The sequence below is a fragment of the Callorhinchus milii genome, unplaced genomic scaffold (assembly GCF_018977255.1).
Source record: "Callorhinchus milii isolate IMCB2004 unplaced genomic scaffold, IMCB_Cmil_1.0 Scaffold62, whole genome shotgun sequence".
In the NCBI taxonomy this organism is placed as follows: Eukaryota; Metazoa; Chordata; class Chondrichthyes; order Chimaeriformes; family Callorhinchidae; genus Callorhinchus; species Callorhinchus milii.
Window position 1 is genome coordinate 100,538 of NW_024704803.1, and position 13,595 is coordinate 114,132.

Sequence of the window (13,595 nt, forward strand, 5' to 3'; positions counted from 1 at the left end):
CAACCTCTTGCTCTCTTTCAAATACTGACAGAGCCGCTATGCACCTCAAGTATTTTTTATTTGACACTCCTCATGAAGCCATTTCCCAGTCTTAATTCATCAGAGAAGTGGTGTTTAAAAAAAACACTAAATTAAAAGCCGCATGACACAGAGCGTTGTTACGATCTGGAATGCACTGCCTGAAAGAGTGCTGGAAACAGATTCAATAACAACTTGCAAAAGGGAATTGGACAGGTATACTTGAAAAGGAAAAATTTGCATGTATATGGGTAAATAGCAGGGGAGTAGGACTGATTGGGTAGCTCTTCCAAAGAGCTGGTATAGGCATAATGGGCCGAATGGCCTCCTTCTGTGCTGTGATATTTTATTCTATGATTCTCTGCTAAAACAGCAGGAGAGAGAGCACATCTGTACGTGGAAACCAGATTGAACCTACTCAGTTAGAGCCGGGACCTCTGGGATCCCTCCCACTGCTAACTTCTGGCCTTTGATCAAATTCTGGAAATCAAATTATACCGTTTAAGATGCCAACAGGAAAATGTCCATGAAAACTTGATAATTTCACTAGGGCTTCAAAACCCAAACCGCACCACACCAAAATAAAAAGTAGGGCACAATCTACTGAAGATGGTGTATTCATCAAGAGAGCAAAGTTATCAAAATGCTTAGAGAGATAGATTTCCTCTTTAGTTTATCCATAATTTATGGTATATTCGCATTTAGCAAACTTCAGTTCATGTTTCTAACTGTTAGGGTTCTTCTAACACAAACTACAAAAGTTAAAGCTCAAACTTTACAGCGATGTTCAAGTTAACAACTCTTTTGAAAATGCACTTGGAGCATTTTTAGACGTCTATTTCATATAATAATAATACTTGCATTTGATACAGCGCCTGATCACGTCATTGAGAAGTCTGAAACCACTTCACAGAACAGATTGTAAAGTGGATTGACTGTGTATTTTGTGGGCAAAATGCAGCCAATTGTGTACAGAGGTATCTCACAAACAGTCATGGATTGAGTGACCAAATTTTATGGTGGGGGGGGGGATTACTACCTCCAGAAATGATTCACTGATCGACTAACAACTGGATTCCTACTTACAGCTAGGTAAACAGAGGCGAGTGGAGTAAGGAAACTTGCCTAAGGTTTTGCAACACCAGGGAATCAAACCCAGGTCCTCTCTTTTGTGAGGCGAGCGCTCTAATCACTACGCTACAGGATTCCACGTACATGAATGCAGTTGTATAATTGCACTTTTTTTAAAATCAATAATCGCCGTGCTCGAATATATTCCAAAAATGTCAGAACATTAATTCCATTCTCACCTCTTCTTCCCCACGCCCCCCCCTCCCAATATTTCCCTAACCTTGAAGTTGAGGTAAATTCCAAATCTACTCTGCACTGCTGTTAACTTATCACATGTCTGAGCGCTGTGAATCATTCTTGGCTAGAAAACAGGTCACTGCTTTTCTTACTGCAATCCCCTTTGAGCCGGGAGGGGAAAGGTTTTGAAGCGTTTAATGTCTAATATGGTAAAAAGCTATACTGCACACATTCAGACCATTCCTTTGGGATGTTTTATGCTAGTTTTCCACTGTATAATGTATTAGCCAAAAATAAACCTTGCTTTCACTTTGCACAGCAGAATCCAGAGGTTTTTACACTTGAAACACAGCAATTGCTTGGTCTCAGTCTGCAAAGTCTGTCGTCTCCTACTGTATAGATGCCCTTTATTTGTTAACAGTTAAACCAATCCTGCTCCTCAGGCACGGTTACAGTGAAACTCGCACAAGTCTTTTATAAATCGTATAATCGCTAAGTCATGCATTTGTCCGAGTCCCATTCAGTTTCCTATCAAAACCACTTAGATTTCTCTGCACTATTCGTATTAATCATCTCCTAACTCGTAACACCACTCCCGTACCCTCCATTACTCCAGCACTTACCAACGTCCTTGAATCGTGGGAAACAAGGACTTCATCCATCTTCATTACTACCAAGCATTTCTACCTAGCAGTAAGTATGAACCCGGTTGTTTGTTGATTGGCGGAAATGTTTTTTACTGTACTACCTGAAAGACCTATGTTGCCTCACTATTAAATAGACAGTACTTCCTACTATCATGTCAAGGCAAGCAAAAAATGCTTCTGAAAAACAAGCCGCCATCAACTCTTTATTGTGAGAAGTTACAGGGAACCTTTTCATCCAAAAGTTCACTAGAAGATGAAATATTTGCCACAAATTGTCTCTGGAGGCTGAGATCATTACAAATGGAATTTGATAAACAGTTGAGGAACCAGTGAAGAGCAATATAAACTGGTGGTGGGGGCAGAGAAGAGGAAAGCACAAGGAATTGGAATTAGCGCAGTCATCTCCAGTACAGGAACTAGCACCACTTTGTGCCGAGAAATCCTTTGAAGGTGAAAAGGACAATTGCCTGTCCTTTATGGCACAACAGTTATACTTCAGATTTTCAGCTTGTCCAACAAACAAGCTGAAGACCCGACGGATACAATCCACAAAGCATAAAACCCCAAATTGCACACAACCTCGGTCATTAACATGCAGACTTTTAGAAGGCAAACCTAAACACTCACTACACATGACAGTAATGTGAAGTTCTTTGCAATGTTTTGACGTTTAGACACTAATCAAATCAATCATTAGAAATTCAGTCCTAAATTGGAAGACAACTTTCTGCAGCTTTTTCCAGTATTGTATAAAATCACCTCCAAATTTAACTAAACCGATTTTCAAAATGACTCATGTTGTTTTATTTAAGACATCCCTGAGACATCTACGGCACAGTATCCTGGTAATACATGCTAGGTAGATGAACGCATTTTTTAAATAGATCCATGAATCTGATCTGCAGCTTTAGGGCTCCATTTCCACAAGAAAACAATGGAACTAAAGTAAACCTTGCAGTTTGCACAGCTACTTACTGGCTCCAAACATAATTTTTTTTCAATGTTAACTGGAGAGTTAATAGTAAAATAAATAGTTAAGTAGTAATTGCTTCTACTAGAAGTGAAGTCCAGCAGCATAGTGGTTAGCGCGCTCGCCTCGCAAGCGAGAGATCTGGGTTCAATTCCTGGGTGGGGCGAAACTTTAGGCAAATTTCCTTACTTCATACACCTCTGTTTCCCGAAATTTGGTTGTTAGTCGATTGGAGGATCACTTTCCAGGGGTAATAAACCCTCAAAAAAAAAAACCGTCACTCAATCCACAACTGTTTGTGGGACACTGCTGGGCGCAATTGACTGCTGCGTTTTGCCCACAAAATACAGTCAATCCACTTTATAATATATCCTGTTAAGTGCTTTGAAATGTCTCAATGACATGATAAGTTGCTATATCAAATGCAAGACTATTATTATACTCTTATCTGAATCTTATCACCCTTACATTGTGTACAGCACCTTTCACACCAGGAGGATATCTCAAGCGGAGACCCAACAGAGTAAGCAGATACTTAGCTGGATGGACTGCATGCAGTTATACCCCCTTGTCCTGCATTTTATTTGTAGGGTTACATTTTGTAAACCTTCCACGAACACTGTCAGTATTGCCTCAGAAACAGTGGGAGGAATCATTTTCAACAATTACCCAGGAATACAACACAATCACACCATTCCAATTACCTTCCTTTATTCAATATGAAAACAAAAGCTTTTAGAACCACTTCCAAATAAGTCAATCAATAGACATATCAAAAGTCTTCTTGCTCACTTTAGCCAATGGACATATCTGCATCATCTATAATATTCCATTTCCTGCTCTAATCCACCAGGGTTAAGTTGGTGCACTCTAAAAGCTATCTGCCATCCTCCTAATTGGCCCACTTAATAATAATAATAATAATCCTTGCATTTGATATAGCGCTTTTCACGTCGGGAGGACGTCCCAAAGCGCTTCACAGAACACACTGTAAAGTGAATTGACTGTATATTTGTGGGCGAACACGGCAGCCAATTGCACACAGCAATGTCCCACAAACAGTTGTAGATTGAAAATGACCAATTTATTATTGTTTTGGTTTTGGAGGGATTATTATTAGGCTCTGTGTGGAGTAAGGAAACTTGCCCAAGGTTTCGCCCTCTGCCTGAAATTGAACTCAGGTCTCTCACTTGCAAAGCGAGTGCTCTAACCACTGAGCTACAGGACTCCACTTGCTTGCCTACCCACCACTTAACCACGTGCAATTTGTCAATGGCAAATCATAGGACATTAAAGGAATCACTATCGTTTACATAGTTTATGATCAACTTGAAGAGCAGCGAACCAGAAAAGTCACCAAAATAACCAGTAAAACCCATTACATCCCTCACCATTTGATATTGCGCCTTATCGCATCGGTGAGACGTCTCAAAGTGCTTCACAGAATATACTGTAAAGTTAATTGGCTGTATGTTTTGTGGGCGAAACTCAGCAGCCAATTGTGCACAGCAGTGTCCTATAAACAGTCATGGAGTGATTGACCAAATTATGATTAATTATTCTATATATTTTTGAAGGGATTATTACTCCTGGAAATTAGTCCCCAATGAACTAACAACTGGGTTCCTACTTGACATGATAAGGCTCTGTATCAAATGCAAGAATTATCATTATGACTGCTAGGTAAACAGAGGTGTGTGGAGTAAGGAAGCGTGCCTAACGCTTTGCACTGCTGAGGAATCGAACCCAGGTCCTCTCATTTGCAAGGTGAATGCTCCAACCACTAAGCTACAGGACTCCACAGGAGTAATTCATTTCACATGAAAAAAAACTTCATAAATGCGTTGTAACTCTCACCAAATAATTGATTTAATTACTTCAAACAAGACCCATTGGTTTCAAATCTATGATAACGCTATGCTCTTTAGATCCCCTGATCTCTGCCTTTAACACTTTAAACTTTTCTCGAACAACTGACTACCTGGTTTGATATCCATATCTTGTTGTGTTCCTTACCAACAGGAAAACATTTACCTATATAAGTACATTTTATAGAAATTAATTCTCTTTTGCAAAGCACTTTGACACAAAACAGCATGTATTTGGTTACTGTTATTCTCCATTGTTCACGTACGACTCCCGTTATTCACCTAACTTAATATTATGGTAATTCCGTCAACTCCCGGCTATTTTTCTCCAGATGTTGGGACTTATCCCATCACTTCCAGCTGCTCAAAGGAATTGAATTCCCGGGAGTTTCTCCACAGCACACGCTTCACTGACCTCAATGGAACTCCGCTTCCAGAGCCAAAGTGACTTGATGCGTAAATTTTCCCCAGTTCTTCCTTTGTCAATAATAGTGTTTTTATCTAAACACATCTGCCATTACCTAATCTCTAATATTTCACACAAGCACCAGATAGGAAGAATTGACTCATTTTATGGCCTGCGCTCACAATATTCTAAAAGGTATTGGCACAACCTTAAAATGTGTTAAGCTCCCAATAGTCTTATCGTTTATTACATTCCTTAACTGCAGGGGAGTCCCATTTTACTCATTGGGTCCCATGTCTGAACAGTGAGTCATGAGAAAAAAAAGGTCGGCTTCCAGGTGTCAGTTTGCCATTACCATTACTTTTTGTCCGTTGCATGCATAATAATAATCCTTGCATTTGATACAGCGCCAATCGACTAACAACCAGGTTCCTACTTACTGCTAGGTAAACAGAGGTGTTTGTATGGAGTAAGGAAACTTGCCTGAGGTTTCACCCTGCCCAGGAATCAAACTCTTACGAGCGCAACCCAACTCCTTCCTTTGTGAAGAGATGTCAGCAATGCTTTCTGCGAATTGTGAACATGTAGTGTACAGAAAGCGCTGTGGTGGACAGAGGCCATAAGCACAAGAACTGAGTACAGGAAGCGGAGCAGTCAGCAGCAGAAGACATTGTACCGAGCACTGTTGGCCCGGCTCCACAGAAGACTTGCACTATAAGGTTCGGTGTTGTGGTACTTCTGATCTGAGGAGTGTGATCTGCCCTCACAAAGTGGAAGTGGAGATACTGGAATGCAGAGTTAACTTGAGCAGTTGGTCACTAGGCTCAAGCCATGCTTGCTCAACAGGAGAGGCCATCCCAGCACCTGACTTGCTCAGGTGGTGGTTAAGATATGGTCTAGATCCGCGTTATCCTTTGACAGTTTGGAGTCCCACAGGATAGGGGTTAGAGACCTCGCAAACGGACCTGGATCCAATTCCCGGGCAGGGCAAAATGTTGGGCAAGTTCCCTTACTCCACACGCCTCTGTTTACCTAGCAGAAAGTAGGAACCCATTGTTAGCCAATTGGCGATCGCTTTTCCGGGGGGTAAAAATCCCTCCAAAAAAAAATAATAACAATAAATATTTGGTCAACAAATCCACGACTGTTTATGGGACGTCTTGAAGACATGATAAGGTGCTCTATCAAATGCAAGGATTATTATTATAATAATTTGGGGCTTAGAAGTTTGGCAAGAGGGGGAGATAGCTTGTCTGTGGGGACGACCCTCATTCCCTAGTGGAACGTTTTGGTCTCATTCAGCTAATGAGGGTGAGCCTCGCTCATTTTAAAATATATATATATTTATTATATATGTATATATATGCCAGGCAGCATTCTGGGTTAGGGTTAGGGATTGAAAACCTCCAGGTATTGGCAGAGTGGAAGGCATTGTATGTGAGGCAAGTACTGCATTTTATTACAATCTACTGGGGTGGGCTGCTTGCCCTCTATAGGCTCGTAATTAGCACTGGCCTACAACATTACAAGTGGTTTTCTTAAACAGACCTCCCACATCCCAGCCATCTGCCAGTCTACTGGGTACATTTTCTATCACAGACGACTGCTGACTGTGGAATTCATGGCCAATCTCTCTTGTGCGCACTTGAATCGAGACTTCACTGTGCTGTGGGGTTCATGAGGAACCCCTCTGTAGTCCTGGCAGAGATTGGGGACTGATTAAACTGAGTGCAGTGACTCCATATGTTCGAGGTGCTGGGGAGAAATGGGACACAAGAGGAAGCAGACTTTCCTGGAAGGAGTTGGTTTGATCACAATCTGTCTTATATAAGAATTAAAACCACACCCTTCAATTATTCAATTCAGAAAAATAAGCAAGCAATTCTGAAAAGCCCATCAATGGGCTGCACAGAAAGCAATCTCAAGAACATTCATGTGATAGCCGTTGAAGGGTGTGTCAGCCTGGTGCAGTTGATAATGCTCTCGGAATCACATTGTCTAAGATGAGACTCCAATGCATTGCTTCGAGGGGTTTTGGATTGTCGGAGGTGCCATCCTTCGGATGAGATGTTAAACCGAGGGCCCATCTCTCTGTTGAGGTGAATGTTAATGATCCCGCGGCTCTATTCGAAAAAAGTAGTTTCGGCCTCTGTGTAGAGATGGAGATAGTAATTCTCCCACCTCTTTGCACAGGTCTAGACTCAGACCTGCTTTATTGATTTTAGATTTCAAATCAACCAGAATTTGGCAAATTCCTAAATACAGTCTGAATTTTGAAGTCGATTTTCTATCAGCTATTTTAAAAACTGTAAAAAAACCGGACTTTAAAGTTGACTCAATTGCCAAATTCCAGATGTTCTTAAATGCTGTATACAGTGACCCGGGTAGAATTTCTCCCTATTGCTTTTAACCTCCCTTTTGAGTGGTTTTATGATACCTTAAATCTGTGCCCTCTTATTACTAATTTGCCAACAGGTGAAAGAGAACCTGGAATAATTTGGTCACTCAAATCATGACTGTTTGTGGGACACTGCTGTGAGCAATTGGCTACCATGGTTCGCCCACAAATGTACAGTTAATTCACTTTACACTATATTTTGTGAAGCGCTTTGAGACGTCTTGAAGAGGCGATAAGGCGCTATATCAAATGCAAGGATTATTATTAATATCAGACAAAACGGTTATATTTTCGATTTGTTTTTTTTACCTTGGGAAACTGTTTCACGGGAATTAACACTTTCTGAGATAACTTCATGTTTTTGTTGCTGACCACATCGACAAACTTCTCTTCATCTATTTCCTCTCCTCCTTCCATTTTGGTTATCTCTGCAAGGCAAAATAAGAGAGAAAACGGTTAGAACCATTTGCCGGCCGGCACCGCCAGTTTAATAGATATTTTAAGCCACTTTTTCCTGTTTTCCTAATTCCATGCACTTGCGACAAATTTATTGTGAAGCACTTTGAGATGTTTCGATGCTATAAAAAGTATAGTATTTTAAAAAGCTTAGTAGTTCTCCCATTTAAACATACTTTTAAATATAGATGTACAATACACATTTGCGTACAGCAGCGTACCACAGTCGTGGATTGAGTGACCAGATTTTTTTTTTTTACGGTTTACCACCCACTGAAAACGATCCGCAAATCAACTAACAACCGGCTTCCTATTTACTGCTGGGTAAACAGAAGCGTGTGGAGAAAAGAAACTTGTCTAAGGTTTCGCCCCGCCAGGGAATCAAACCTGGATCCTCTCACTTGCGAGACGAGAGATCTAACCAATACGACACAGGCGCCACATTATGAAGCATGTGGTTATGGATAAGCGAAACCACCAAAGCCACATAGTTAATCTGCAAATCCTAGATCAGCCAAACCATGGAATATAAAGCGCAGTTTATTAAACTGAAGCATTCATGATCAGAATGCTGATGTAATTGTGCTCAAGGCTTGATTCAGGATTAATGAGTTCATGAAAGGAAGAGTAGGGGGGGAAAAATCGCCAAATTCCAACGCTCTAAAATGCTACATAAATGGAGTAATAATAATTATTATAAATGGAATAAATCTAGAACTAGCTAAAATTTCTCCCCAAATAACAGCTGCTTGGGTAATTCCTTCACCTCTGGCATTCAAAGCAAGTAGAGTACTGCTGTGATCCCAGTAACTGATCGTGGGATTGATTGCGTGTCAGGTGTACTGTATTGTATGCTGTATTGTGCATCAAGTATAAATCAACAACTTGTTTTTATAAGTATGTATTATTCTTATTTATAAGCATTTATTATTATTGCTTCATGCCAGGATAGCAATAATAATGATCCTTGCATTTGATATAGCACCTTATCACGTTGTTGAGTCTTCTCAAAGCGCTTCACAGAGTATACTGTAAAGTGGATTGAGTAACTGCTCAGTTGATCCTCAGTTGGGGGAAGATGCTATACAAGTGGTATAGCTTTTGACCATAGTCTCAGGATTAGAGGTATTTACACAGACATTAGAAGTAATGTTTTTAATCAAAAGTATAGTTAGGGTGTGGAATTCATCACCACCAGCAACTATTGAGGGGAAATCAATAGAATCATTCAGGGTGCTGGATGAACACCTGAGGATTTTTTTTTTTAAAAAGCATTAAACAATGGAAAAAAGCTGGAAAGTGGCATCAAATAATTTGAAAATATTGTAAGGGGTATCAGTGCTAGAGACACAAATGGCCTACACTCTGTGTAAATCAGTGATACGTAAGACAGAAAATACGGGAAAGGAAGCATCATTTGAAAGAGAAATACACTTGACTGTTTCCAGATTTGACTCCATGAGGCAGGAAATTCAGCACGTCACTTAATGACTGAAATGCAACATTGTGAGAGGACACAAACACCCAATTAGCCAAGGTTTTCAGCATGGATTCACGCTGGCAGCTGGTGAATAAGCCGGCTGCCAGTGACCCTCATTGTGCCCTTTTGTTGACATGGCAATACATTATTTTTCTCTCCTCATCTCCAATGGGGTTACAATGGTCCGTGGTCATTGCCCTGGCTCAGTCAATTACTGTTCCAGCACATGCCTTCACTTCCACAGTACCATGAAGTGCAGTCATTTAAAGAACGCAGAGGCACAGTAAAATCCAGAAGCAACTTAAGTTTATAGTGCCTTTTAATGTTTGAAACATCTCAACACTTTACAGTATTACTGTATATTATAGTGACAGTTAAGCAGCTGAACTGGCTCCAAGGCGACATGTTTGGCAACACAAACCATCCCATGCGGTGGTCTCGTTGATCCGAGGTCTGAGTACTCCAGGTCATTACTGATGACAGCACCGTCAGCCTCGCTCATCAGCACGACTTAGAAGGGCAGACTCGTCACTGGGGGGCCGGGAGTCATCCCACTCAGCTCCTGTTAACCCTGCAAGCCAAAGGCCTAACGGGTAGGGTGGTCCTAGCTGGACAAGTAGTGGGAAAGCTTGCCAGGTGGTGCTCTCGATGGCAAGCTATGTGTGGTTTTAGCTGGTTAGACTGCAGGAGTTACCCCAACGCACACTCTGGGGTCCCCAAGCCTTGGCTCTCGCCAACCTGCGCCTGATGCTTAGCGGAATTAGTTAAGCAGGATGCATCCCTCCCGGGAGAGAGTGCGCATTGCACTCCAACAATCTACCTCTGGGATTTCCACATGTGCGTGGGATGCATGGAATTCTCAGTTTGGTTTGAACACTGTTAAGCATAGTAATGGGCATGTGTTGGACACCAGGCTGAGCAAAAAAAATATATATAGTGACTATTTCTATAGGCAACTGCCCCAGCCATTTTGACCCAAGTTCCCACAAGCAGCCATGTGACTGACCACGTAAACAGGATTAGACTGACCGAAACTCCTTTCTCTTCTTCAACAAAAACATTAGATGTTTCATGCCTACCCGAACATGCAACATCCCAACCAAACATTATTATGCAGCACATCCTCACAGGACTGAGAAAAAATTTGGTCGCTTAATCCACGACTGTTTGTGGGGGACATTGCTGTGCGCAATTGGCTGCCACGTTTCGCCCACAATATACAGTCGGCTCACTTTACATTATATTCTGTGAAGCGCTTTGAGATGTCTCGAAGATGATATAAGTCGCTATATCAAATTGCAAGGATTATTATTATTATTATTAGACTGAAATACAGACTGAATCAGCAAATTTATAACCTCGGGACTAAGCCAGGCTGACATCTTAATGAACAATATATTTTCATATTCACCATTCAATAAATTCACATGAGATATCGTAACACCACGGAATGTCACATTATTATTTGTCAGGGAAGCAAAATTGAGAGTAATTGGGGTGCAAACGTTAATCCCAAGGAATTTCAAACCCCCATCATTTGCACCAGTAAACCTTAATAATTATAATTTATCAGTTTTGTGACATTTTCAGTAAATGATTTAATCCAATTGAAGATTATTGTTCAATTAACTTCCACCATCTCCTCCTCTTCAAAGCAGAAAGTTAATTTGCAGTCACAGGAGCCGGGGACTGAGTGGGAGAATTTATTAGCAAGCACATGACCCTTTTAATCAGAAGGGCATGGTAAATATTCTTTCATTAAAAAAAACATCCTTCCACATCTCTTTGAATAGCATTTCTAAAGAAAATTTAAAGAGTTCATCTTCTCTTCCAGTTGCATATCTAGTGACTTACTGTGTCAGACTAAAGAATAATCACAATCTAAGGCCAAAACTGTCATTGTATAGTGTCAGGAGAAGGCATACGACCACACCGCAGTAGGAAAACATGCAGTTTTGTTTCCCCCAGTATTCTCGGACTAAATAGTCCTTTCAGGATAGGAGAAATTACTTTTTAGTAAAATAGGTCATTTTTAAGGAGAATCTAATGTTTATAGAGCACTCGCCTCGCAAGCGAAAGGACCCGGGTTTGACGCACCTAGCACCGCGTAGGAACCCAGGTGTGAGTCGAATGGTGGATCACTTTCCGGGGGTAATAATCCCTCCAAAAATAAATAAAATAATTTGGTCATTCAATGCATGACTGTTTGTGGGATGCTATTGTGCGCAATTGGCTACCGTGTTTCAACCACAAAATACAGCCAATTCACTTTACAGTAACAAAAACAGAGAGCTGGGAAAACTCAGCAGGTCAGGCAGCATCTATGGAGAAACTCTTCGTCAGAACACTGACCCGAAACATTGACTCACTTTCCTTTCTCCATAGATGCTGCCTGACCTGCTGAGTTTTCCCAGCTCTTTGTTTCAGATTTCGAGCATCCACAGTATTTTGTGTTTTGTTCACTTTATAGTATATTCTGTGAAGCACTTTGAGACAGCTCAATAACTTGATAATAATAATCCTTATCACATCTTCCAGACGTCTCAAGGCACTTCACAGAATATACAGTGAAGTTTATAGACTGTATATTTGTGGGCGAACCGCGGCAGCCTATTGCGCAAAGCAGTGTCCCACAAACAGTCGTGGATTAAAGTGACCAATTTATTATTGTTTTTTTCTTAAGGGATTATTATCAGGCGTGTGGAGTAACGAAACTTGCCCAAGGTTTACCCTGCCGGGAATCAAACACAGTCTCTCGCTGCAAGGCGAGTGCTCTAACCACTGAGCTACAGGACTCCACACATTGATAAGAGGCTCTATCAAATGCAAAGATTATTATTATAGGACAGTTGAAACACTGCCAAGTAAAATTTTGCTCAACCTAGGCTTCCGACTCCTTTAGCATCCCAGGAAATACTGTAAAGTTGATTGACTGCATTTATGAGCAAAAGGTGACAGCCAATTATGCACAGCAGAGTCGTAGTTTGAGTGACTTTTTTTTAAAAAAATGAACTGTTACTCCCAAAAAACAATCCCCCAATTGACTAATAACCGACCGGGTTACCACTAGTAAACCGAGGCGTTCGAAGTAAGGAAACTTGCCTAAGAGTTCACCCCATCCTGGAATCAAATCCACGTCCACTCGCTTGCTGGGAGAGCATGCTACCCTGCAGGACTCCACAGCTTTGTCAAGCTAATAAAAAAGGCGCAAATTCATGTAAATGGAGTTTTATAAATACTTTGTAATAAACAAAATGCATCCTTAATGATTAAGGACCACAGAGATCATAGGGTCATCTTCAGAATTACAAGAAATACTTTTCCACTTGAAGATAGGCAGAAATCTAAGTTAGAAACCGTCGATTTTCATTTTCTCCACATTACGTTTGCACCAAAAGGATTGTGTCAGAATGCTGAACGCCACTGATGTAGACAATTATTAGATCTAATCTAATCAGAAGTCAAGTTATGTATTTTTAAACTTCCTACAGTCTTCCTTATGCATGTCACTGAATCTTTTCCCGTGCCTTTGTGCTCTATTACAAAACGCTGTTGATCGGAGCAGTTGCAGGGATTCCTTTTGAGGAAACTAGCAAAAATCAAGCAGAACCAAGAGTATAAATTGAAGAATAAATTACCCAGCAAGTTAAAATTTCACCCAGTTTTAACCCGAAAGACCACTGGTCCTAAAATTAAATTATTTAAGCATTTTACAATACAAAATTACATTTGCATAGCGCCTTTCACGTTGAGAGGATGTCCCAAGGCAGAGAACAGTCAGGGAATTGGACCCGATCTGGGGGCTGGAATCAGGCAGGGTGTCCGAACTCGCGGTCGAAGAGGAGGGTTTTGAGACGCGCCTTGAAGGAGTCAAGGGAAGGAACGAGGCAAAGGGAATGTGAGATGTTCCAATGGGGGAAGAAAGGCTGAAGGCCCAACCGCCGATAGTGGACATGGAGCAGGCCACAGCCTGCTGAGCGGAGGGAGCAGACTAGTTGATATATGGTCTAACAGGTCGCAGAGGTAGGGAGAAGCAAGGCCATC

General features: G+C 41.1%; 1 protein-coding gene across 4 annotated transcripts in view; it reads right to left on the bottom strand.

Annotated features, from left to right (window-relative positions):
* Positions 1–13,595, bottom strand: part of LOC103189011 (KH domain-containing, RNA-binding, signal transduction-associated protein 3) — a 133,964-nt gene that overhangs the window by 78,317 nt on the left and 42,052 nt on the right. For all 4 annotated transcript variants that reach the window (XR_006085931.1, XM_042345579.1, XM_042345578.1 and 1 more), the window contains one exon: positions 7,925–8,043. Coding sequence is in view for 3 of the 4 variants with exons in the window: in XM_042345579.1 (XP_042201513.1) it covers positions 7,925–8,043 (119 nt within the window). In the remaining variant the exon portion in view is untranslated. The remainder of the gene's footprint in view (positions 1–7,924; positions 8,044–13,595) is intronic.